Source organism: Copadichromis virginalis, linkage group LG3 (genome assembly GCF_057382275.1).
Source record: "Copadichromis virginalis isolate Kocher_CV1m ecotype Utaka linkage group LG3, C_Virginalis_male_GT1.1, whole genome shotgun sequence".
Classification (NCBI taxonomy): Eukaryota; Metazoa; Chordata; class Actinopteri; order Cichliformes; family Cichlidae; genus Copadichromis; species Copadichromis virginalis.
Window position 1 is genome coordinate 31,758,688 of NC_140620.1, and position 26,182 is coordinate 31,784,869.

The 26,182-nt window shown below is 38.0% G+C and overlaps 2 protein-coding genes and 1 long non-coding RNA gene across 3 annotated transcripts; 1 reads left to right on the forward strand and 2 right to left on the reverse strand.

The window, feature by feature from the left end:
• Window positions 1-332: 332 nt before the first annotated feature.
• LOC146714091 (butyrophilin subfamily 2 member A2-like) lies at window positions 333-5,011 on the reverse strand. Its single transcript, XM_085450692.1, has 6 exons — window positions 4,691-5,011; window positions 2,650-2,988; window positions 2,210-2,423; window positions 1,926-1,990; window positions 1,635-1,748; window positions 333-1,386 (listed from the first exon to the last, which is right to left on the reverse strand). Exons 1-6 carry the CDS (start codon window positions 4,794-4,796, stop codon window positions 968-970), a joined length of 1,257 nt encoding a protein of 418 aa, XP_085306818.1. The 5' UTR covers window positions 4,797-5,011; the 3' UTR covers window positions 333-967.
• Window positions 5,012-6,262: 1,251 nt separating this feature from the next.
• On the reverse strand, window positions 6,263-13,880 carry LOC146714092 (butyrophilin subfamily 3 member A2-like). Its single transcript, XM_085450695.1, has 6 exons — window positions 13,705-13,880; window positions 11,312-11,653; window positions 10,727-10,940; window positions 10,501-10,565; window positions 8,052-8,171; window positions 6,263-7,912 (listed from the first exon to the last, which is right to left on the reverse strand). The coding sequence occupies exons 1-6, from the start codon at window positions 13,754-13,756 to the stop codon at window positions 7,380-7,382; spliced, it is 1,326 nt and encodes a 441-aa protein (XP_085306821.1). The 5' UTR covers window positions 13,757-13,880; the 3' UTR covers window positions 6,263-7,379.
• Window positions 12,917-13,791, forward strand: LOC146714093 (uncharacterized). Its single transcript, XR_014918772.1, has 2 exons — window positions 12,917-12,990; window positions 13,365-13,791. It is a non-coding gene; the product is annotated as an uncharacterized LOC146714093 (long non-coding RNA).
• Window positions 13,881-26,182: the final 12,302 nt, after the last annotated feature.

Genomic DNA, 26,182 nt, shown 5'->3' on the forward strand with positions numbered 1-26,182 from the left:
CCTTACAACAGGCTTTCTAAAGGAGTTTTCCATACACAGAGGCAAAGCAGCAGCTTCTTCCAGAATTGCACGATTATCTCTGTAATCCAGTCACATTTAAGCCCAGATGATAGACCACTCCAAAACCTTCATTTGTTTTACTTACTTTTACTCTGCTGCAATGTGAGGAATATTTACCCCATTTCTTTCTGAGGTTTTGGAAAAAGAAGAAAACTGAACTGGCTACAAATAGTTCATTTTTACCTTGAATCGTTTGATATGAATTCAAATATGACTGCATTAAGTGAATACTGAAGAAAACTTGCTTTAACCAGAATTAATCGACAGCTGTAGATTCACAAGAACAACTTTTATTGTTCTTAACATTACAGTTTGTTTTATAGGTGTGTGTGTTTATATCAGAATGTCACAAACAGTTACATGATACATGACGTGGTTTTCACTGTCACTGCTGTCCGTGTCGGAGTTTTACTTTGGCTGGAGCTCAGCCAGCTTCATACTCACATGCACAGCAATCCAGGTGAAAATAATGCAAATCGTGTGGTTGCAGCTGTTCCAAGAACAGTAACCAGCAAGTTAAAACAGCACTATTACATAATACAATAATTACAAAACTCAAAAAAGATTACAGCAAAGCTCTAATAAATACATATCCCAATATATTACACAAAATGAATGTGGATAAAGTTTGAATTGAGGTGCCTCTCTTATAAAACCGTATTACTACCTACGATGATAATCAAGAAAAGCAGATATTGGGTCAGCACATTAAAATGACAACTTTGACTGTATTTCAAAACAAAAACTATCAAATAAGTATTTAAAACGTTGGTATGTTTATAAAATGCAATGCTTTTCTATAAAACTCACTTGGATGGCGTCCTGAAATAAATGACAAATCAGTTTATACTTAGAGGTCAACTCCCACCTAACTGACAGTTTCATTTGTCTGATTATGAAACGTTCCTCATTTAGTTTCAGGTCCGATCTCCATCAGCGGCTCTGAGTCTTCAGAGATGATGTTTCTGTGCTGAACACGTATACTGCCTCTAACAGACCGACGAGTGGACGAACGGCGAAGACGCTCATGCGGAATGGACAACACTGGAAGTGAACTGCTGTTATCACTGTTTCTTTTCATCTCGCCGCTGGTGTCCAGATGTGATGAATCTTCTTCTGTGGTCTGTGAGGAGCTGACAGATGTTGTCAAGGCCTCTGGTCTGGGGTTGTCGTTGTTGTGATGAGACTTTGGAGAGGGCGGGATCGTGGGATTTGAGATGCTTGATGAGGATTTGGAGTCATTTGTACAGTCCCTTGTCTGGATGACCGGACTCTGCCTTTCATCATTCGTACCATGATTATCGAGACTCCGTTTTTGTCTTCTCACTGTATGAACACAAAAAAACAAAAATAATTAGCATCTGTTTCATTCCTGACATTTCGTTGTTCTTATTACACACACAAACTGTTATGACAAAGCCAACCTAAATTCAGGCTAAAATCCAGGTGCTTCTTACCATATGTATATTTTTTCCTTTTATTTTTTATTATTTGTTTTGCTTTTCCTTCACTTGTTTGATGATTCATTGAACTGAATTAGCAGTTTTTAAAATAACGCCTAGAAACTGACTTACCAGGGCAGCTGTGTTTCTTCACTAAATGCACAATACATGAACAGATGACAGTGGCTGTTAAGGTGGTTAAAACTGTAATTACAATGGTTACAATGAAGGATCCCTGGTATCCATCTGTAATGACAAAAAAAGAGATTGAACCTGAAAAAGTATTTCGATAAAAGAGGAGGAACCTGCATAATTTCATAGCTGCTTTATCAGCACATTTTACTCAATAAATGTTGTGTGTCTGAATAGCTAATGGATAGTGAAGCATAGACACAGCTAATCCAGGTGTTTGATTAAAGCTACCTGGCAGGTAAATCTCTGAGTCCCTCGTCTGATGTATCTCCAGCTGGTGGACCCTGCAGGTGACCCTGGGACCAAAACACACACATTTACATCTTATTCAAAATGTGCACCAGTGGGGTTAGCGTGAGAAGGCATCTGTTGAAAGATGCAATTACACACTAATCAATGTATATTTACAAGTACAACTTTTTTTTGAAATAAACAAACTAAATGATCAAGATAAAAATTCTCCAACACATCATTCAGAATATAAACTTGTGGTAAGTTTTAATTTGATATTAAACCTGTTGGTAGCAGTCTGCAGGGACACTCTTCCTTTGACTGTGAAGCATCGTGAAGACTCTTCATCTCTCTTTGGGTCTTCGGCACTGATCTCATTTCCCTGATTGTCAAGAAATGTAATCTTAGGCTCAGGGAACCAGCACTTAGCTTCACATTGCAGAGTCAGTCCACCTCCAACACCAGGAACAACTGAGAGTTTCGGCTCAGAAACGGCACCTGCAAAAATATTAAATATTCACATTGTAGCCTTTGCACTTTCCAACCAGATAGATAGATAGATAGATAGATAGATAGATAGATAGATAGATAGATAGATAGATAGATAGATAGATAGATAGATAGATAGATAGATAGATAGATAGATAGATAGATAGATAGATAGATAGATAGATAGATATCATTAAAGAGATTAAATGCAGCTCTGATCTTTGAGTGGACGTACCTACAAACAGCTCCAGTGTTGTGATTACTTTTTTCTTCTTCCTGATAATCGCACAGTGGTATTTTCCACTGTCGCTTATCTGCAGGTTGGATATCACCATTGACAGGTTTCCGTTGTGAAGTTCGTGCCTGATGAGGTTTGTTCGGTACCGAAACACTGGATTCTTCATCTCAAAGGTTTCACACCCATCTCGGTACAGGAAGGCAATATCTGGAAGTGAACTCTCCTTAGTCCATTCCACTGTTGGGACGTCTCCACTTGGGGTGATGTTGCAGGGCAGGAGGACAGTTTCACCTGCAAAGGCCACGATCTTTGGTACGACAATCACTGAGGGTTTTCCTGTGGATAATAGAGATAACAAAACACGGAGGAACTAATTACTGTGTTTATTCAAAGAACTGAGTCTACTAAAAAAAATGTTTGTGTGTGTGCAGCAGCAACCTCATTATTGCTTTATGCTTTAAAACTTGCTCAGAAAGCATTCATACAAATATCAGGTCTCATCACAAGTGTTTATTCTCACGATACAATATAGTCCAACAAATCTGAAGTTTTCTTCTGTTTGTGGAAACTGAGACTCTAAAATACGCACAGACTGTGTTGTAGGTCAGTGATGAGCCTTATGTGTAATTTCATTTATATATTTGTAATAGCTAACCTCTTCACCACAGATTACCCAAGCAGGAGTCTCTGTGGCTGAAAAACGAGGCCAGCGCAGAAATGCAGCCTACTGTCGCTATTGTGGCAAATTAATGCTGGTTACAAAAGTGTGTCAGTCCCCACAGACTGCACATTTACATGCCCAACATTACCATATAAGAAAAGCATGTTTTCAGCCTGTATATAGCGAGAAATTACAACAGCTAAAGGTGCTTTAGAGTGTAAGAAACTGGGAGCTGGTTCCACAGAAGGGCGGTCTGAAAGCTGAAGGCGCTGCCTCCTCATTCTGCTTTAAATATCAGACGAACCACATGTCTGAGAGCGATGTTAATCTGTTAGTGTGATGTGGTGTCTTTAAGATAAGGTGTCTGTTTTGTCTGAAATAAGAAGGAGACAGTTGCAGTCTCTGTGGATAGTTTATCCCTGCATAACGTCAAACGAAAAATCTGACAAAATGTCAAAATAATTTTTCCAGCAGGAGACTCACAGTTCCAGGCAGGTAAAACGTCATGCACAAATACACTGAAACATTTCTGTGTACGTGCAAGTAGTAAATTTACTTCAATTTTTGTTTTGTTGCCTTTTTTATAGCATGCGCAACAAAGGAAATCCTGTCATGTGAGGCAGATTCTTTAACTTCCTGCATAACGTGAGTCAAATAAATGTAGAACAAACATTTGTAGGAAACTGCAATAAAACTGAGGGACAGTTATAAAGAAAACACATTAAAAACACATTTTTAGCACAAAACCACACTGTTAATCTCTGCTGCAACCGTGACAGCAAAATCACCGATAAACGTACACAAAAAGTACTCTGAAAAATGTTTTACTGTACGGGTGTCACACATTGCGCACATTGATGTCACAGTAAATCGCTGTATTTTGGAAACTGTGGTCATTTGCTGTTTGCACACAAACATCAGCAGCAGTGTGATTTCCCTGCTGACTGCAGTCGGTGCTCTACAACAGAAATGATCCAAAAATAACCTTTGGAAGTGAGTGAACTTCAACTTGAAATAAGAATTGAGGAACTGGGTGTCAATTTAGTCGAGTCATGTCGGTCAAAATGAACTTCCCCTAAACGTAGAAATGAACTGCAACATTCAGATTGTGAGAAACATTTGATAATATCGCTCAGCGTTTCAAGTTTAAACACAGAGAAGCTCTGTAAATGACTGACACACAGATTTTGAGCTTGTTTCCTCAAAATGTAAACAAATAGTCAAACAACATCCTGCTTTTATCGTCAGATATTCGATACAGAATAATACAGAAACTTTAGCAAAGGCATTAAAGGTAGACAGATACGCACTTTTACAGCGACTCTGTGTTAACATTTGTAAAGTGACTCGCTGAAAACACAAATCCATAAATCTCACCTGTACAACAAGATGAGGACAGGACAGCGGCGAGCAGGAGCAGGCGGACAAACCACAGCAACCTGTTCAAACAGGCATCAAAACAAACTTTGTTGACTTCGTCCATGGTTCCTCTTCAGAGAGCAGCCCGACACAGACGAAGTGGAACAGTTTCGACTGTTGTAGTTCAAGTCGTAAAAAGAGAAGAAGGCGGGATCAGAGCCATAATTTCATCATGCTGTCTGATAATTTTACACATTTATAGTGCTTAGTAGAAAACAATTATTGAGTCAATCTCATTAACATTATACCAGTGCAGCTGTTCTGCTATCAGCAGCTTGAACTTATAGTGTGAGGCTTTAATTGAACTCACGGGCAAAGCCCTGTGCAAACCATGAGTCTGACTCTGAGGTAAATCACTGCTATAAAACAATACAGTGAAACTGAGCGAGTGAAACTGAAATAAGAAACTGCAAATTACAGCACACACAACCAAAGCTGTCAACATATTTCAGGCTTATGGAGCAAATTTCATCATTTACAAGGCTCAAAAACAAGTCAAAAGATTTTAACGAAAAAAAGGTAGTGTTAGTGGGGAAAGTGGGACATTAAGTTGTGTTTTTATGTGATTTTTTCATCCCAAAGGAGGTAAGGAAGACTCTTTTATGTGTTTCATAAATCAACATAATTAAGATTCATGTGTTTGATTATATCGGCAGGTAACAGGTAAATTTATATTAAAATTATTTAAACAGCAGGAAAGTATTGTGAAAATATTGCAACTTTGTAATTATAAAGTGTTTATTTTTAGCTCCTCTCAGCAGTCAGGCATGAGCATACAAATATGCTTTATAGATTAAAAACAACTGTCAGCTTCATGGAGGATTCAAACCCAGCACCTGCTAATAAAAGTCAAGTGTGACACCACTTTTCTCTCTCACACATTTCTCTGTCAGCTAATTAAACAGATGCAGTTAATGTTGATTTCTTAAAATTATTGTATTCATGGTTAAGGTTGTGTTGTGTAAAACAACTAAAACAATGTTAGTTTGCACACACAGAGAATGGCCAGGTTTAAATAATATAAGCAGTTAATTCACAACACAAAGGGTTAATATTTCAACCAAATAACAATGTGTATCATGTTAGTGTGTAGAGTATGTTTGAATGTGAGTGTGTGTCTTTCTTGCCCTCAGTGTCAGCCTGACATCTACTGACAATAGCTGCTTAGTGTCCAAAATGCCACTGAGGTCCAGCTTTAATGTCCACTGAGGACTTTTTGATGTAGGGTCATAGAAAGAGAGATGTTATTGTTACCTTATTACTACTGCCTTTAGTAAGGTGCCGTAAATTCATTTTCTGACATGATGCTAATATCAATTTAAAAAGTGTCCTTTTGATTTTTTGAACAGTGTAAAAATAAATGTTTACAAATAAAACAAAAAAAGCATCCTTATTTGATAACACTAAATGTGGCAAAACCTCAATTCTTACTGGATCAAAGATGATCAAGTGTTTGTTCCTATAAATATAATAAAACTTCAAACTTTTCAATCTGCAGCTTGCAAAGTTTTCAATAATATACTGCTCAAAGACAGGAAGCACTCTGGTTTTATTTAGTCTCATTTAATGCACAAAGACTGCAGCATGATCAATTTTTTAACAAATGTAACTTTTATACCATGAAACTGTACAAAACCCCACCAGTCGAATCTCTGTAATGGAACACAAATGCAAAATGACATCATTTATAAACATCACATTAAAGAGAAAAGTGCGAAACAACAAGAATTTAATTCCCGGCAACAAAGTCCCAGGAGTGAAAAGTAAACACTTAAAGCATTTGTGCTTTCCATCAGAGTGATGGAAAACAGTAAGGCTGAAGTAACAGAGGCTCTGAATAGAATTCACACTTTCATATTATTGTAGGATCTTTACAATATAAAGCACCTTAAGGCAATCTGTTGCTGTGATTTTGTACTACATAAATATAAAAATGAATTGCATTGAACTGAGACATTCACTGTGGCTCAAGTAAAAGAAAAATAGTAGTAGTGGTAAAATAGTATTCATTTTAAATGTTGGCAGTGCTTGCCTTTATTTGTTCATAAAGTATGAACAAACTATATGGGAATGGGGATAAAACACACACAACAGATTTGTGTCTACATGCTGTTAATAAACTAGTAAATGAGGGTCAATCTGACCCAAATACTGTGACTGAATGTCAGCATCTTGCAGGAATAGTAGTGGTCAACAACTTATTGCAAGTTTCTATTTTATAAATAGATTACACTAAAACCTTTCTTATAGGCAGCCTTGTGTAACAGCTATTACAATATGGATCACTCTCAAGCTGCAAAGATTTAGGGTAATCTGCTACGGAGATCTTAGCTGCTCGAAGCTGATGATTCAGCCGGCTTTAGAGGCTCAGTGGGAAGAATTTTGTACACATACGTTACTTTTCCTTTTTTTTTTCCAAACCACCCAAACTTCTATCTAACTGACAGCTTTTACTAAGATTCAGTCACTAACCTGAGATGTTTCATTTAGTGTATGAATTTGAGAGTGAATGGATAGTGGTATTGTAAAGCGCTTTGGGTGCCTTGAAAAGCGCTATATAAATCCAATCCATTATTATTATTATTATTATTATTATTATTATTTATACAATTTTTAAACCTGCCTGATCACATTTAGTTATCACTCTTTATCCAATCAGATTTTCATCTTCGGATAAATCTGCCAGGACACCGTATGGGTTGTTAGAAATGCCTGAGAGAGTATTCCTGCGTGGAGACCTTGGAATGACTCCATGAGTCCGTTTCACAGACAGACTAGTTGAACGGGGAAAAGGCTTTTCTTTTGAATCTAGAGGAGTGAATGACACAGCATCATTAGTTATTGAGACAGCAGAACTGCCGCCATAACTGCTTCTTCTCATCTGTGGGCTGCGTGCTGGATTTTGTCTTAACGCAACAGGTTTTGAGTCCTTAGTCTGGGGTAAGGTGCCAGATTTTGGATGGCTGCCGTTGGCTGAGGATGCTGGCTTAAGGGGCTTGCTTTGGTAGGGAGACTTTGGTGGGGGTGGGATGCCACATTCAGAGGTGCCTGGTGAGGATCTAGGGTTATTTGAGGACTGGCTGGACTGTTGTGCTGGACTCTGCCTGGATTTGAGGTCGTTCAGCTCTTTAGTTAATCGCTTGATCTCGTCTTTCTCCAAGCTCGATTTTTGTCGTCCCACTGTATGAACACAAAAAAAATATACAGTTAGCACTTCTTTCACTCCTGACGGTCACTGATCTTACAACAAAGACAAAAGTTAGTGAATGAAAAAATACTTAGTAACAGTTAAACATAGAGCCAAAAAAAACTGACTTACCAGACAAGTAACCTCTCTGGACTAAAAAGAGCAAAGTAAAAACACAGATTACTGTGTGCACCATGATGGTCGTCACCACAGCAGTTGCGATGATTCGAGTGGAGGATTTCATGCATTCATCTGAAATGATTTAAAAAAAAATAAAAAATAAGATCAAGCACGAACAATGGGATAAAATAAAACTCATTACACGAGAAGATTATCTCCATAGTTTGTTTTCTAAGCTGCTTTTAACTGAAATGTTACCACTAAGGTTTACATATCAACGCATAGTAATATAAATATAAAAATATGATCTGGGCCATACAGTTTGAAAATAATTTAATTACAAAACGTGTCTTTATTTATTTAACAAAAATAAGACAAAATGCAAAAGCAGTCTGTGGGAAACCAAAGTACACCCTTAATGCCTTCATAGGAATTAAGAGGGTAAGCAGCCAGCTGCAGCTGATCAAACGCACTTGATTAATTGATCACGAGCAATAAAAGTCTGCAGGTCTGGAGCATTCAAGTGTGTGCTAACACAATGCAACAACTCTGCCTCGAGCAGACATCCCAGCAAATTCACCCCAAGGTCAGATCAATGCGCAAAAAAAAAAAAGGACTCCAGCAATGAGCTTATAGAGGCAACTGTTGTTGATCATTAATCTGGCATAGGTTACAAGGCCATTTGCAAATAGCCTGAAGTCCATAGTTCGACAGTGCAAAAGATTATTGACAAATGGAAAAAGTTCAGGACAGCTGCCAGTCTAACAGGAGTAAATGTCCCTGCAAATTCACCCCAAGGTTCAGTTGGTATAATTTGGGTCATACAATGGGATAATGGTCCCCGACACAGCAGCAGATCTACAACAGAATGGCTGAAAAAGACGTTGTAATGGTCCAGTCAAAGTCCACAAACCAAACTGACTCAAATGCTGTGGTGAGTAGGGATGGGTATCGAAACCCGGTTCTTGTTGAGGACCGGTTCCCACTGTTTCAATTCCTTGGAATTGTTTGCCATTTTTGCAAATGATTCCCTTATCGATTCCAGTCGCCCCGAATGATGTCACCACGTTGCGGAGCGTCATTTACCTGGCAGGAAACATGGCGGCTCAAACGCTCAAAACTTTGGTTTTACTTTACGAGAACGGATGACAACAGGGCAACTTGCAATACTTGCAAAGTAGATATTTCATTTAAGGGAGGAAACACTACGAATATGCAAAAAACACGTGATGACCTTAAATGAATGTCGTGTTTTTAATTCCGCTCCGGACTCGTGAATCTCAACCCAGCAGCAGCGGTAACGTTTGCACGTCCTCTCCCGTTAATGCGGCAGGTAAATAATCAACTAACAGTGCATATTATGGTAGCGCGATCTGGCTTATTACAAAACCTGCCATTACTGTGCATTTAGGTGACCATGATGAGACAGACAGAGTCTGGATCAGATGCTGGCAGTTCTCGCTGCAGTCTACCGTCAGCATCTCCTTTCAGGCCAGGATAGACGAATGTCACCGAGCAGTGACTAAGTTTGTGGTAAAAGGCTTGCACCCATTTGCCACAGCAGATGCCCCAATTTTCAGTAAGTGAATGTGTTTAATTGTAGGCAGGGACATTACTGGATATTCTTGTGTAATTGCTATAGAATAATTTATGTTATACTTTGTTATTGCTACAGAAGAATATTTAATTTATTATTTTACATTTACAATTTTTTTTCTCCCTTTGACACCCCATTGAAGAGCCGTAGGCTGTGGATCTCTTAAGATCTCACTGTTGGGTTTGTAAGGCCATGTTACTCCTAAATTTCTATCTTGTTCAAAGAGAAGATATAAAACAAAGTTCTAAGCTAATCGACCTTAGTGTTCTCCTTTTTAAAAAAGAATCGATAAGAGAATCGATAAAGAATCGAATCGTTAAACAGAATCGAAAATGGAATCGGAATCGTGAAAATCTTATCAATACCCATCCCTAGTGGTGAGACAGGAGCAACTGACACAATGTAGTGAAGAAGAGTGGACCAAAACTCCCCCAAAACATTGTGAGACACTGATAAAGTTACGCAAAAAGCAATTACACCAAGTTATCACTCCCAAGGTGTTTTCAAAACTACTGATTCATGGGCTGTATGTGGTTTCACGTTGCTTATGCATCTTCTGTTAAATAAATAATCACAAAATGTAACATGTCATGCTGTTGTTCATCTCCGGTTGTATTTAAATAACTTTAGAAATATTAAAATAAATATGTAGAATGATTGCTTATCTGTAGCCCATATACATTGAACTGCAGGAGTAATGCGATGTTAGAAGATATACTAACAACACGTTTGTTTTTTAACATCCAAAATATAGTTAAATTTGATTGTTATTTACTGAGAAGTTACTGTTTTTAATCTAAGTCTAAATCTAATTTAAATAACAATTATTTATTCATCCAGATGTTTGTTAAAGTTCTGGTGTACCTGATATGTAAATCTCTGAGTCCCTGGTCTGGTTTACCTCAGGCTGGTGAACTCTGCAGGTGACCCTGTGATCAAAAGACACATATTTAGGATTTATTCCTTTGCTATTCTAGAAAAAGAAGAAAGTGTGCACACAGAAAATATTCTGAAAAAAGATCCCACTTAGTTTAACTAAATGACCCAGATTGAGCCACTTTAAGTTTGAGTATTAATACTGTAATGAAACCTGTTGGTAGCAGTCTGCAGAGTGACTCTTCTTTTGACGGTGAAGCATCCCAAAGACTCTTTATCTCTCTTTGGGTCTTCAGCACTGATTTCATTTCCCTGAGCATCAAGAAATCTAATCGTAGGCTCAGGAAACCAACACCTGGCCTCACACTGCAGAGTCAGTCCACCTCCCACATCTGGAACAACCGAGAGTTTCGGCTCAGAAACAGCACCTGCAAAAATATTCATTATTCAGGCTGTTGTCTATGACTAACATTTCAGTTCAAATGTCCATAGAAAACTGTGAGAAACAATTAGGAAATCTCATCCGAGCTTTAAGATAGAGATACATGACTAAAGAATCTGCATTTGAACCCAAGAGAACCTTTGTCACAAATGATGTGGGTGAAAATGCCCTCTGTCTGCAGAAACGGTCCCTGCAGACAGTTACTGCTGCTTAGAATAAAGAACGAAATCTGTGAAATGCACTCCTCAGGTTGTTTAAAGAAACATAAACCAAAACGTGAGGTGCGTGCAGACTTACAAAGTGAAGAAAATTACTTTAGGGGGATTAAATGCAGCTCTAATCTTTGAGTGGACGTACCTACAAACAGCTCCACTCTTGCGATGACTGTTTTCGGGTTCCTAACAATCGCACACTGGTATTTTCCACTGTCATTTCGCTGCACGTTGGACATCACCATTGACAGGTTTCCATGGTGAAGTTCATCCCTGATGAGGTTTGTTCTGTACCGAAAGACTGGATTCTTCATCTCGAAGGTCTCACATCCATCTCGGTACAGGAAGGCAATATCTGGAGGTAAACCCTCCTTACTCCACTCTACTGCTGGTACATCGTCGCTAGCAGTGGTGCTGCAGGGCAGGAGGACAGTTTCACCTGCAGAGGCTACGATCTTTGGTACATTGTTTGCTGAGGTCGCTGTTCCTGTGAAGAGAAAAAGGCATAAAACAGTGAGTAGGTCATGACTGTGTTTTGAAAAGAGTTCTAACACATTTTATCTGTGTAGCAACAATATAGTTACTCATCACACAAAGTAAGCACATTTATAGGGTGCAGCTTCTTGTTAGAAACCCAGAGGACAACAGATTACTCATACATATAGGGCATGTGCATGCATGAGTAATGCCTGTGGCTTCAGATGCTGCTAAACATCTCAGTTTTAGGCAGTTTTTCAGCTTGGCTCTGTTTGATGTTGAAGAAAACTGACTATAATAGATAAAGATGCTTCAAATAAGGGATATTTTGTGTGGAAAGGTGCTAAAAGACTTCAATAACCAAACCATGAAGATAAAGCTCAGAATAGTAAACCCTTTTTAACATTTTTAACAAAAAGAGGGACTACAAATCTGCTAGTAGGGTCCCTACAGATAAGAAATCACCAATCTGCTCTAAACACATATCTGTATTAGAAAGAAAGGATATGGAAATGATCTTTCAAGGGTTGTTTTTTTCTGGCTTGTACATTGTTAAAGCAACGTAAAAGGTCATGCACATGTGCAATGAGAATACTTCTGAAAGTAAATTTATGTCTGTTTGATGTCGACTACTTCTGCACTTTTGTCCTTGTGAAACTGCTGAATTCTCTGGGGTTATACAAGTCTGTCTGCACAGCACGATCACAAGCTGAGCAGAGACAAACATTCCCAGCTACCTTCAACTTCTTCAACAGAATTGAAAGACGATTACGGGATGCAACATGAATAATATGATGGGCCACATTTAATAGGAAGGGGGAGGTGTGTTTACCAAACATGCCACTGATATACTCTAAACATCCTGTGAACTTGTCCCTGAAATCTAAAGGATAAAACTCAGGCAGTGAGAATCTGTCACTGAAGCTGCTTTTGGAAGTTTCAGCAATAAACATATGTTGAGCTTTGGTAGATCACGACTTTAACTGTTAGTCAACATTCAGAGCAAACACAGTCTAACTGTTCTGCACACGCCCACACAAACCAGAGCAGTCACATACCTACAGTACAAGACAGTACAATGTTTTTCTATATTGTTTCCATGGTGTCATTGTCCTAAGATTATGCTAATCTATATTCAATCACATATTTAAGTTTATGTTCTTATTATATTTGTCCAATCTCTGTGACTAATAAAGATTTACTATCTTATCTTTTCTTTTCTTATCTTATCTTAATAGGTTTCACACTTGGCAGCCAGAACTGCAAAAAAGCGTTTATGATGACCTTAAACAGCTGTCCATGCTGGGAAACCCTCCAGTCTGACGGGATTAAAGCAAGACGCCAAAGGTGAGTGGGCCACAATTTCCCCACGGCGACGTGAAACACTCACTGCCACTCATCGAAGCAAAACCCACTTCCTGTTTTTACCTTTTAATTCTTTCGACAAATGCAAACATCTGCTCACTGAAGTCGACGCCTTTAGCACATAATAGATGACCGAAGATCACACTCATGTTAGCAGCATTAACACAGAACCAGCAGGGACACACTTTTAAAGCCTTAAAGCCCGACTTCACAGTCGTCGCTTTTAAACGCATTAAGATCGTTATCTCTGTTTCTCAGATATACCGACTTCCCTTTTCGAAACATAGCGCTGTAGTCTCGCAATTATGGGATGTTTTATGTTCTTATAAGTTGTCTTTTTTTCTTTTTTCTCACAGACCAATCAGGAGATTATTTTTTTGTCCTTTTATCCTTTTTGTCCCCTCCTTTTTTTTACACTCCTTTTTCTTGTGCTTCTGTAAAGTTACTTTGTCACGCCTCGATAAAAGCCTACGCTTTCCGTGAATCAACTGAAGTACGAAGAAACCTTAAAAACCTGACTATTCAGACAACCTCTGCTTCCTGAACGGGCTCGTTTTGACCGAGCAGCTGCTGCACGGAGATCGTCCCCGGCAGCTTTTATAACAAATATATTAATGTCTGGTTTGGAAACTGGAGCGTGGAAAAGCCATCTACACCCGAAACACTCTTGTACGGTCGCCTTTATCCAAATCCTACCTGTGCAAGAAGAGTGTGCGGCGACGAGCAGCAGGAGCACAGAGATACTCATGGATGAAACACAGAAAAAGTGACCCACTGGATCCACGGGGTTTTAAAAAGGAAAAAAGGTCCCAAACTTTCTTAAACTCTTTCGTACATCCTCTCCAGGGAAGAGCCTGAAGCAAAATGACGAACTACAGTTTGGCAAAAAAGGAAACTGGTGTCAAGCCAGCCTCCAATTCGAGACTTGCAGTCAAGCCAGCCTCCAGTTTGTTTTACGTTCCCTGTGTATTCAAAGTATTACGGGAATGGATGTGGAAACCGGATTTCAAAAGAAAAGCCAACTTCGAGTGAATTAACAGATATGTTAAGAACATAATAACATATCATTTAGGCTTCTTTTTTTTTTTTTTTTTTTTTTTTTTTTTTACAAACTCTAATGTTACATCTATATGACACAGCCTTGTACCCTAATTGTGCCCTGTCACTATCAAGGCCATCTTATTTTGGATTTCAAAGTAAAAGCCCTGTGAATCTTCATTTTTGAACTACTCTTTCAATGACTTCATAATGCTCTTAAAAGCAAAAGTCGTATTTCCAAATACTATTTGAACTTTATATTAACACTCTCCAACCACAGTCTTTTTCACAGTAATACCATATCAATATCAAGTCAGTCTGATTTTGCCTTTCATAGTAATGGCCCTTTGAAATTGTCGATATTTGACTTAATCTTCTAACGATTCAAAATGCTCTAAAATGAAAAACTCTTGTTTCCACAGGGTAATTCCACTTTAGATCAACAGTATACAGACCCACAGTGATACCATATCAGTATCAAGTCATTCTGTTATTATGTCTTCCAAAATAAAATACTTTTCAAATTGTCCATAATTGACCTACCTTTCAGTGATTTCAAAATGCTCTAAAATGGAAAATTCCTGTTTCCACAGGATAATTCCACTCTGTATTTACAGTATAAAGCCCCACAGTGATACCATGTCGATATCAAGTCAGTCTGATTTCACTTTCCAAAGTAATGGCCCATTGAAATTGCCCATATATGACTTACTTTTGTAACGATTTTGAAATGCTCTAAATAGAAAAAAATCCTGTCTCCACAGGATAATTTCACTTTAGATCAACAGTATACAGCCCCACAGTGATACAATATCAATATCAAGTCATTCTGATTTTGCCTTCCAAAATAAAAGTCTTTTAAAATTGCCCATATCTGACTTACTCTTGGAACGATTTCAAAATGCTCTTAAATAGAATATTGCTGTTTCCACAGGCTAATTCCACTTTAGATCAACAGTATACAACCCCACAGTGATACCATATCAATATCAAATCAGTCAGATTTTGCCTTCCAAAATAAAAGACTTTTCAAATTGCCAAGATACGACCTACTCTTTTAAAGATTTCACAATGCTCTAAAAATGAAAATTGCTGTTTCCACAGGATAATTTCACTTTAGATCAACAGTATACAACCTCACAATGTTACCATGTCAATTTCAAGTAATTCTGATTTTGCCTTCCAAAATAATGGCCTGTTGAAAATGCCCATAATTCACTTAACTTTCAGTGATTTCAGAATGCTCTAAAATGGAAAATTCCTGTTTCCACAGGATAATTCTACTTTAGATCAACAGTATACAACCTCACGATGTTACCATGTCAATTTCCAGTCATTATGATTTTGCTTTCCAAAATAAAAGCCTTTTCACCTACTCTTTTAACAATTTCAAAATGCTCTTAAATTGAAAGATGCTGTTTCCACAGGATAATTCCACTTTAGATCAACAGTATCCAACCCGACAGTAAAACCATGTAAATTTCATGTTGGTCTGATTTTGCCTTTCAAATTAATGGCCCATCAAATTTGTCCATATGTGATATACTCTTTCAATTATTTCAGAATGTTTTAAAAATGAAAATTGCTGTTTCCACGGGATAATTTCACTCAAGATCGACAGTGCACACTATCACGGTGATATCAAGTCAATTTGCCTTTCAAAGTAATGGTCCATTGAAATTGTCCATGTATGACCCACTCTTTCACTGACTTCAGAATGCCATTAAAAGCAAAGTTGCTGTTTCCACAAGATCATTTCACTCTGCATTGACAGTATACAACCCCACAGTTTTATCACGTCAGTATCGGAATTATAATTGTTCATTTGGTACTTTTAATAATTAAACACGGATGCTGTTAACAGGACAATTACTGTTTCCACTAAGTAACTGGAGTTCATGCAAACCATACACAACCTCTACAGTGGTAACATCTCAATCTCAAATCAATCTCGTTTTGCATTTCAGAGTAAAAGCCTTTTGACTTTGTTTATAGGAGCTTCTCTTTCCACAACATCAGAATGGCATTAAATGGAAAGTTCCAGCTTCTATGAATTAATAGTTTGTGCCAACACATATCATTGCATATAATCTAACAGTGGAGTTTGGAACAGTTTTTATAAAAAACCAGAGGAAGCTGGAACTTTCCATTTAATGCCATTCTGATGTTATGGAAAGAGAGCCGTCACTTACGAAGTCACAGTCAAGCTAGCTGCACTGCCAGCCGCACCAAAAATGTGGTTGCACTACTCTTACGTATATTACGGTATGGGTGAAGCCCGGTTTAGAAACGCAGTCTTTTGTGTCCTGACACTATTTTACTTCACAATCCACTCCCAGTTTTGGTTTATCTCCACTCCTCCCCCTGTGATCCACAGCCCAAATTACTGTATGATTCAGAGAAAATTAACAATAAAATTTACCCAATTTACTCTACTGTACTTTTAATGTCCACATCTTTGACCTCGGATTACAGGAAAACTATAAGAGGTGACACAGATATTTCACTGGATTATGACTCTGGGTGACCCCCACTCTGCACCCTGTCATCCACAGCAAAAATTACTGTACAGTTTTTGAGAAAATTGATAGTAAAATATTCCCATTTTGCTTTACTGCACTCTACATCTTAAAGAAAAAACACATCAAATTGAAGAGTAAAAATAATGACAACAATATGTCTACATTTTTTATTAATTTTTTTAAAAGTAAATGCAGTCTTGTCATGGTCAGAGTTGCCCACTCATATTTAACTAATTCAAATAAAAAATGTTTTTTTGCTGGGCCCCCCTTTGTTTTACAAGAAAAATATTCCCCCCCGCGCGCGCGCGCGCGCGCACACGCACAAACACATCCTCCAACCACACACACCCATATTTTGCTCCATTGTGGTTTATTTCACACCTCAAACATTTAGTAAACAATTAAGGAAATACAAGTAATCTGCAGGTAGTAAGAAAATGAACTACTAACTCTTTTATGCTTTTATGCACGTAAACGGCGTTTGGAATCATCAAAAACAGAGATTTTTCAAAACTCCTTTTTGGGGTTTATGTGTGGAGGAGGAATACAGAGTTCGTCATGCAATGTTAAAGGTATGTGCCTTTTTCCACGTCACGCTGTGCGCCACGTTATTGTTTACAGGAGATGAATTGCAGAATGGCAGATAGTTAGATTAACAGTATTTTGTCTCTATCTTCAGGTTTTAGACGCTTACATTTACACATGCAGTTACTGTCCCTCCATTTAGTCAAAGGAGCTTGCAAAGAAAAGCGTCTGGACTTCTTTAAGTTACTTGAAGACGTTTCACCTCTCATCCGAGAAGCTTCTTCAGTTCTAAGGTCAAATGGTGGAGAGTCCCAGATATAAACCTAGTGGGAGTATCCCCCCACAGAGGGACAAAAGGACCCCCTGATGATCCTCTAATCGCCTGAGCCAAGATGTGAAACTGGGTGTGGGTCCCAATCAGCCAGAGTTTCGGGTGAGTTCATTGTGAAACCTGGCCCCACCTTATCATGCGAATTCCTGAGATCAGATGGCCCAGGATGTGAGTGGGCGTTAAGGCGTCTGGGAAGGGATCTCAAAACTGGATTATAGATGGCAGAGAGTTGGTGTCGTAAACCCCCGCCTCTGTTCAAAGATGGTCGCTCACAGTGGACATAGATGGCTTCTTTCACTCCTCTTTCAAACCATCTGTCCTCTCTGTCCAAAATGTGAACATTGGCATCCTCGAAAGAGTGACCTTTGTCCTTAAGATGCAGATGGACTGCTGAGTCTTGTCCTGTGGAGGTGGCTCTTCTATGTTGTGCTATGCGCTTGTGAAGTGGCTGTACAGCGCATGGCACAACATAGAAGAGCCACCTCCACAGGACAAGACTCAGCAGTCTTGTCCTCCTTTGACTAACAATTACAGCGCATATCTTACAAATCAAAAAGATATGTACAAGTATAAGTATAGGTGGTTAAGAACAAAGCAGCCATTGAACAAAGAACAAATGAACAGTATATGTCAGAAATAACATAAAGCAGCATACAAGTACATTAAATGACCTTCCATATAAAGTAAAAAAAATTAAAAAAAAACAAAAACAAACAAAACAAAACAAAAACAAAAGTACCCACACACAGTCTAGCTACATCAGTTGAAAAGCAGCATCAAAAATTCAAGTGAGGTGTGAGCTTTATTTAGATTAGATTAGATTAGATAGAACTTTATTAATCCCTCGGGTGGGTTCCTCTGGGAAATTCGATTTCCAAAAAGCACAGCACCGACAGAAGTTTCAGAGTTACAGAATATCATATATATATATATATATATACACACACACACACACACACACGCACACACACACACACACACACACACACACACACACACATATATAAATACAGAGACAATATAAATAAAATATACGAAGGGGATAAATAGAATAAATAGGAATAAAAAATAAAAATACAAGTGAATGAATTGCACATTTCGAGTATTGAGGTCTATTGCACTGTTGACTATTTACAAAAGTATTGCACAAAAAGGTATTGCACAGTGAGGTGAAGAGGCACTACAGCTTAGTTGTTCCCCCCTCCTTTGTCCTCCTGTTTCCCCTCCCTCTCCCCTCCAGAGAGGAGTTTTAAGTTTAAGTTACAATTTAAGTTACACTTGTCTAATGAAGCCTTCAATAGAAGGACTTCATTTTTAAAGCCAGCAAATTTTCAAGAAGCGACATTTATGAATGAAAAATTTTGCATCCATCCATCCATTCGCTTCCGCTTATCCTTTTCAGGGTCGCGGGGGGCGCTGGAGCCAATCCCAGCTGTCATAGGGCGAGAGGCGGGGTACACCCTGGACAGGTCGCCAATCTGTCGCAGGGCTAACACACAGGGACAGACAATCATTCACACTCACATTCACACCTAGTGGCAATTTGGATTATCCAATTAACCTATCCCCACAAGCTGCATGTCTTTGGATGGTGGGAGGAAGCCGGAGCACCGGGAGGGAATCCACGCAAACACGGGGAGAACATGCAAACTCCACACAGAAAGACCCCGGCCTGATGTTGGAATTGAACTCAGGACCTTCTTGCTGTGCGGCAACAGTGCTAACCACCGTGCCACTATAAATTAATTGTTAATCCCAAATTCCATTTTCTTATTTTCTGTTTGTAGGCCAAATCTAAGTACTTGAAAGGTTAGAGAAGGACAGTCAATATTTTTAGAGGTTAACCAGTACTGAAAATCATCCCAAAAAGATCTGGAACTTTCACATGAATAAAAAAGGTGCTCTGTACTCTCAATATCAGTGTTGCAAAAAGTGCATGCGTTTGTATCTATATTGAATTTCTTGTGAAGATAGTCCTTGGACGGGTATATGGCATTTAAGATTTTAAAGTGATTTTCTTTTGCTTTTGGTGGAATTGGAAAAGAAAGATACTTAGTCAAAAACCTCGAATTATAATCTTTAAACAAATATTTTCTTTTTAATTGAGAAGGAAAAAGTTTTTTGGTTAGAATTTTCCTTAAAAATTTATTATTGCATGTCTTTCCTTTAAATTGACGATCATCAATAATTAAGGACGGTTCACGAATTATAGAGAAAGAATAGGTTAAACTGGCTTTAGCAATCTGAATCATTGCAGGGGGAATGGCTTTCACAACTTTAATAAATTTACTTTGAGTACATGATAAGCCTTAATTATCTATGAATTTATTATACGATAATACATTGCCGTCATTGTCTAAAAGGTGTAAAACGGTCCAAATTCCATGATCCATCCAATCCTTATAAAAGATGGATTTTCTTTTTATCAATATACATCTGTTGTTCCAAATCGAATTTGTATGTGGAGAAAAATTATGCTTGTAAATCATTTTCCAGTACTGGAGAACCTGTTTATGAAAATTGGATAATTTAATTGGTAATTTGGAAATTTCAAAGTCACACTTTAAGAGAAATTCAATGCCACCAAGTTTCTCGAAAATTACTTTGGGGAAATAAAACCAAATACTGTTTGAGTTATTTATGAAAGACTGCAACCATTTGAGTTTGATGGAACCATCCATTGCTTCAAAATCAATCGCATTCAAACCTCCTTCTTCAAATGACTTCACTACATCATTCTTCCTAATATAATGTTGCTTGTTTCTCCAAATATAATTTAAGTTAATTTGATTTATATTATTGATTAGTCTATTGGAAACATATAAGCACTGTCATGGATAAATCCGTCGAGAGATACCTTCTGTTTTAGTAAGCAAGACGCATCCAAAGATGGACTTTGTAACCAGCTGATTAGGATCTTTTTAGATTTCTGGGTAATATGCTCAAAATTTAGATTTTCTCTATTATTTGTATTCTTTGAGATTTATAATACCCAAATATTTAATTTCACTTTTAATAGCCATGTTAAGAGACATACTGGGTTTACAATCATGGATAGTTAATAATTCGCATTTTCTAATATTCAGGTACAAACCAGAGGCCTTTGAAAATAGTGAAATTTCATTTAGTGTGAGAGGAACCTGTGACATGTTCTTTAAAAACAGTGTAGTATCATCTGCTAATTGACTTATGATCAATGGGGCTCCCATCAAATTCAGTGGTTGAATATTTGGATTGTGTTTCATCAAAATAGCTAAAAGTTCTGTTACAATAATGAAAAGTAACGGAGAAGCTGGACACCCCTGACGGATTCCTCGACTGATGTTAAATTGTTTAGACGTTCCAAAAGGTAAAGAAATAGAACTATTGATGTCAGAGTATAATAAAGAAATTAAATCTATGAATTTTTTTACCAAAACCAAAATACTGTAAAGCTTTTAAAATGAAAGGATGTTCGACCATATCAAATGCTTTATAAAAGTCTAAAAAAAGAATCACACCATCATCTTAAATTAAGTGATTATAATCCAGTAGATCTAAAACCAATCTATTATTATTGTGGATAGAACGATTTTTAAGGAACCCAGATTGTGTTTCACTAATAATCTGATCTAAGCCGTCCTTTAATCTGTTTGCAATAACACGAGCAAGAATTTTATAATCTGTATTCAATAGAGTAATTGGTCGTAGATTATCGATTAATCTTTTATCTTTACCAGGTTTGGGAATAAGGGAGATAAGACCCTGTTTCATTGTCGTTGCTAATGTTTCATTACTAATGATTTCCCTAATAGTTTTGAAGAAAAATTATTTTATTTCTTTTCAGAAGAAATAAAAGATGGCAGTCAAGCCATCCTGACCAGGAGCTTTGTCCATTTTCAGTTTGTTTAAGGCTTGATCTAAGTCATCCAGTGATATATCAGAATCACAAATTTCTCTGAATACAGAATCGATTTTTGGAATGTAAGGTTCAATCTGATCAAAAAAGGTAAATGAATCGGTAATTAAATGTTTAGATGAGTATAAATTTGAATAAAATTTATGTATTTCTTCTGCTAGTCTTATGATTTGTGCATTCCTCCCCATTTACAATTAATGTATTAATAGATTTCTTCTCTTGCGTCCGTTTCTCCTGTAGAAATATGAAGTACTTTTTTCACCTTCTTCTATCCATTTTGTACGAGCTCTAATGTATGCTCCGTGAGCCTTTTTCTTGTATAAATCATCTAATTGAGCCTATAAAGACAAAAGGGAATTTCTTAGCCTCTGACATAAACTGTCTATTACAATAGTTATTTATATTGTAAAGTAATTTACTTTCAAATTCCTTTTGTTGTCTACTTTTCATTTTACTAAACTTTAAATTTAAAAAATTCCCATCTGTGTGTGTAAGTACCAATTGTTCCATCATTGCAAATTTTATGGAGGAGGTCTTTAACCATCTTAACATACCCATCATCAATTAACAGATCTGCATTGAATTTCCAGTAATCTTTTTTAAATTGTGTTTTATTTTCAGGGTTAAGTTTAAGAGTAATAATACTGTGATCTGTCAACGGGGCTGCTGAGATGGAAACATGTGAAACATATCTATATAGTAAAGTCGAGCCCAACCACAGATCTAATCTGGACATATTATTACCATTTGGTTTAATCCAAGAGAATTGAGTAACTCCAGGGTTTCTCTCTCTCCATATATCACTTAAATTGTTTGAATCAATGAACTTTGTTAGAATTGGATTCCACTGATTAATACTGTATCTGGGAGGATTTCTATCCTGCCATTCATTTGGAACAAAATTAAAGTCACCGCCTAGTAATACATGGTCTGTGTGGTATAAAAGTTTATACTCGGAAAGGACATCTGTTATTTTTTCCAACGTGAGCTTATTTAGAGTTACAGAGGAGTACCCATAAACATTTACTAGAATCACAAATGAACCATCAATATTCAATACAACTGCCAGCCAGTGTCCTAAATTATCAGCCTGAAAAGTCATGACCTTCCCTGGACATCGGTAGAAACAGAGAGCTACTCCAGCAGAGTGGTTGGATCCGTGGCTGAAGAGGATTTTTTCACCCCACTGATTTGACCAGAAGGTGGCATCAGCGTCACTTGAATGAGTTTCTTGTAGTAAGGCGCAATTCGCTTTTAGCCCTTTGATAAACATAAATATTGCTTTTCTTTTAACTTTATCCTTGAGACCTCTAACATTCAACAAAGGATAAACACGTGCGTAGCATTAAAAATAAACAAAAATAGAGTTTAAAATATTAAGAATATCAAACTTGAATATAGGGATGGGTACCGGTATCCGGTGCCACGATGGCATCGGATACCGGTACCCAAGTCCGGTCTTGCCGAGAACGTGAGCACGTACTCGCGTACTTAGAATTGAGAAAGGAACCTTGTGTCCTCTCACCAGCATCTCCCGCCAAAAGCATGTGTGCCATAAGCACAATCATAAGTCCACCAGTAGTTGGCAACAACACAACATGAAACCAGTTTAAATACCTCATTTTGAACTTGAAATGTAATTATGTGACTGCAATGCAACATCTAAAAATACTTTAAATTGTATTTTTTATTTTATGAATATTTACGCTGTCAAAAGAAAAGTGCCTTTCAATCAGTGGTTTGTTGTGCTGATTATTGACAAGAGCGTTTGTATATATCTCAAAAGGAAATATTCACAAATCAATCAACAATGACCAAAGAGGATTTCTGATTAAAGCTTTAATTTACTGTTTTTATTTAAACTTCTGGCACAGTGGCACGGTGGTTAGCACTGTTGCCTCACAGCAAGAAGGTCCTGAGTTCAATTCCACCATCAGACCGGGGTCTTTCTGTGTGGAGTTTGCATGTTCTCCCCGTGTTTGCGTGGGTTCTCTCCGGGAACTCTGGCTTCCTCCCACCGTCCAAATACATGCAGCTTGTGGGGATAGGTTAATTGGATAATCCAAATTGTCACTAGGTGTGAATGTGCGTGTGAATGGTTGTCTGTCCCTGTGTGTTAGCCCTGCGACAGACTGGCGACCTGTCCAGGGTGTACCCCGCCTTTCGCCCTATGACAGCTGGGATAGGCTCCAGCGCCCCCCGCGACCCTGAAAAGGATAAGCGAATGGATGGATGGATATTTAAACTTCTGTCATTTTATGTTTATATTATTAGCATTTATTTGTATGCATGTAAGTGAATAAATAGATTTCTTACAATGCTGGGATGCTCGTTTCTTCTGTCACTACAGCAGCAGTCCACTCCACAGTGAGTCAGGCTGTGACGTTACTGTCAATCCTGAAGCCAAGTAGGTTGAAGGTGAAGATGCTGGGAAACTTTCTGATTCTCTCTGCATTTCTTATCATATCTCTGATTTGTCTGTGAGGGGTTTCCTCTCGGCGTGGCACTCCTTTTGCCATCTTTTGACTCTTTGTCCTTCTTCATTCCTCAGCTGCATGTTTCTGGCCTGGAGGAGCTCATCTCTTGGCTTTGTTCTTTGCAAAAATAAAAATTAAAAAATGCACAGTCTAACCTGTTTGTCCACATTCAAGGCCCTGCTGCTTAACGCCACACTGCGGAAAAAACACTCGTGTGTGTATAAAGTCAAACAGGAGAAAATCACAGGTATTAACAGATCAGGGGTAACCTTCTTCAATGATGTTAATGAAAGCGACATCCAGAAAACCTCATTAAAACCAAAATGTCACATTTCACAATATCGCCCAGCCAAGTTTAAACATGTAGCCACTCATATGCTTCTGCCTGAAGCAGCCCGAGCAGAACTATGATGATATCAGAGAAAGAAAAAAACACTTTACGAAAATGAATCATCCGAAACAGAACTACGAGGGCAAAGTTCTGGAGTCTCATTGAGGTTACTAAACCAGTGCTTAAACTGTTTAGTACCTTACTGTTTGTGACAGTAAGGCCACGTTTGGTTGTTTTTGTGGACAATCATCTGCACAGCAAACACTAAACGCTGATTGGTTGACAGTTTTCTTTCGACAATGTAAAAATGCATAAAATAAAACAAACAAAAATCCCTACACCTTAAGACATCAGATGGTGGACTTTCTGTGGGAGTGCTGAGAAGGTGCTGTGATTGTTCCTTTTAATCTGTGTGCCTTCTCCCGGGTCTTCCAATGACCTTATTTGTTCTCTCATCCAGACAAATCAAGCAGGTGACATTGAAAACACAGGCAGGGAGAATAATGTTACACACCAAAGGATTGTTATGTGTAAATCGGTGTTTGTTCAATGAGAAGCTGGAAGATTGCCATCCACCCAAAGGACTTGTATTTTATTGATATCAACCTGTTGGGCCACTTTCTCATTCCTCTCGCATTTGTTATCATATCTCTGAGGCGTGGCACAGTCCCTGCACGCTAAATTTCCGCTCGCAGTTTATTTCAAGCATAGACTAAAAAAAACCCAATCCAGGAGGACAACGCTGATGTGAGAGAGATTATCACAGCATAACCCCCTTGGCCTTACCAGATTAATCAAGCACAACGAATCGTTTTAAAATAAGAAAGCATGAAAACAGACGCGAGGAAATAGAGACAGGTAATTCTTAGGTTCTTTTCATATTCTTATATGGGTGCCTAAGCTCAATTCTTGAGGGGGGGGGGGGGGCTGTTGACAGAATAAACTACAAAGCACGTGTTTCATTTCAAATGATTCATTTGAAATGAATCATTTGAAAGACTGCTGAGTTTAGGCAAACAGCAAACGCGCTGCATGAAATATCAGTTTCACTGCTGACGCGGATTTTGCGGTTAATCGTATAAGTGTTATGAGATTAAGATGTGAATCTAGAAGCTGTTTTGCAGCTGCGGTAAAGATTCGTGGTGCATTCCTGACATCCACGTCTACTGATTACATTAACGTGACTCTGATTGAAAACAAGGGATCGTGTTTGATGCCAGGTCATAAGTTGTTTTGTTGGGTTTTATTTATTTATTTATTTATACAACAGGGACGATACATGAATGTTGTATCGAAGGCTAATTTGAGCACCTTGTTGCATTTAATGACTCCACAACAACAACAACAATAACAATTCACAAAGCTAACAGGTGAGGAAGCATGAAGCACTCCGGGTAAGTATCCTGAGTGTTTGAAACCAGTGAGCCCCACCCGACCAGCTGGTTTAAAAATAAAAATTCCAATATGCGCTCATCAACCAGGATCTATTACAGCAGTGCGACTACATATATTTATTTACAAAAATTTACAGTCAAACCTGGAACATTTGCGACGATTATAAACATCCTTATTTTTTATCACTGATCAACCTATCGGTCTTTTTCTGTAAGGTATCGACGCATACGCTATTGTGCTAATGCATCACACGAACCTAGGGTCCGGATCTCCCTCCTTTCACAACCAGTTCATTCAATAAACCTTCGCAGTTCAAGTGCATCGTCTGATCGATGTCATCACACCTCAGTTTGAATCAGTGAGCAGATAGCTCAGTCATCCAGAACAGTCAAGCAGAACCTAAGCACATAGAATAGAGAAGGTTACACAACAAAGGGAAGTGACGCATAAAAGTGGCTCAACAAGATTATATCAGATTATCGTCCACTGAAAGGACTTTTCTATTTGATTTATTTATATAACGGGGACGATACATGTCGTCTGCTTATCCCAGCTGACTTAATGATGGACCCTGCAGTACTGACCTATTCAGTGGATGAATAATAGCAACTCTTTTTACGAGGATGAAAGTCGAGGGAGCACTTAACACTTCAGGTG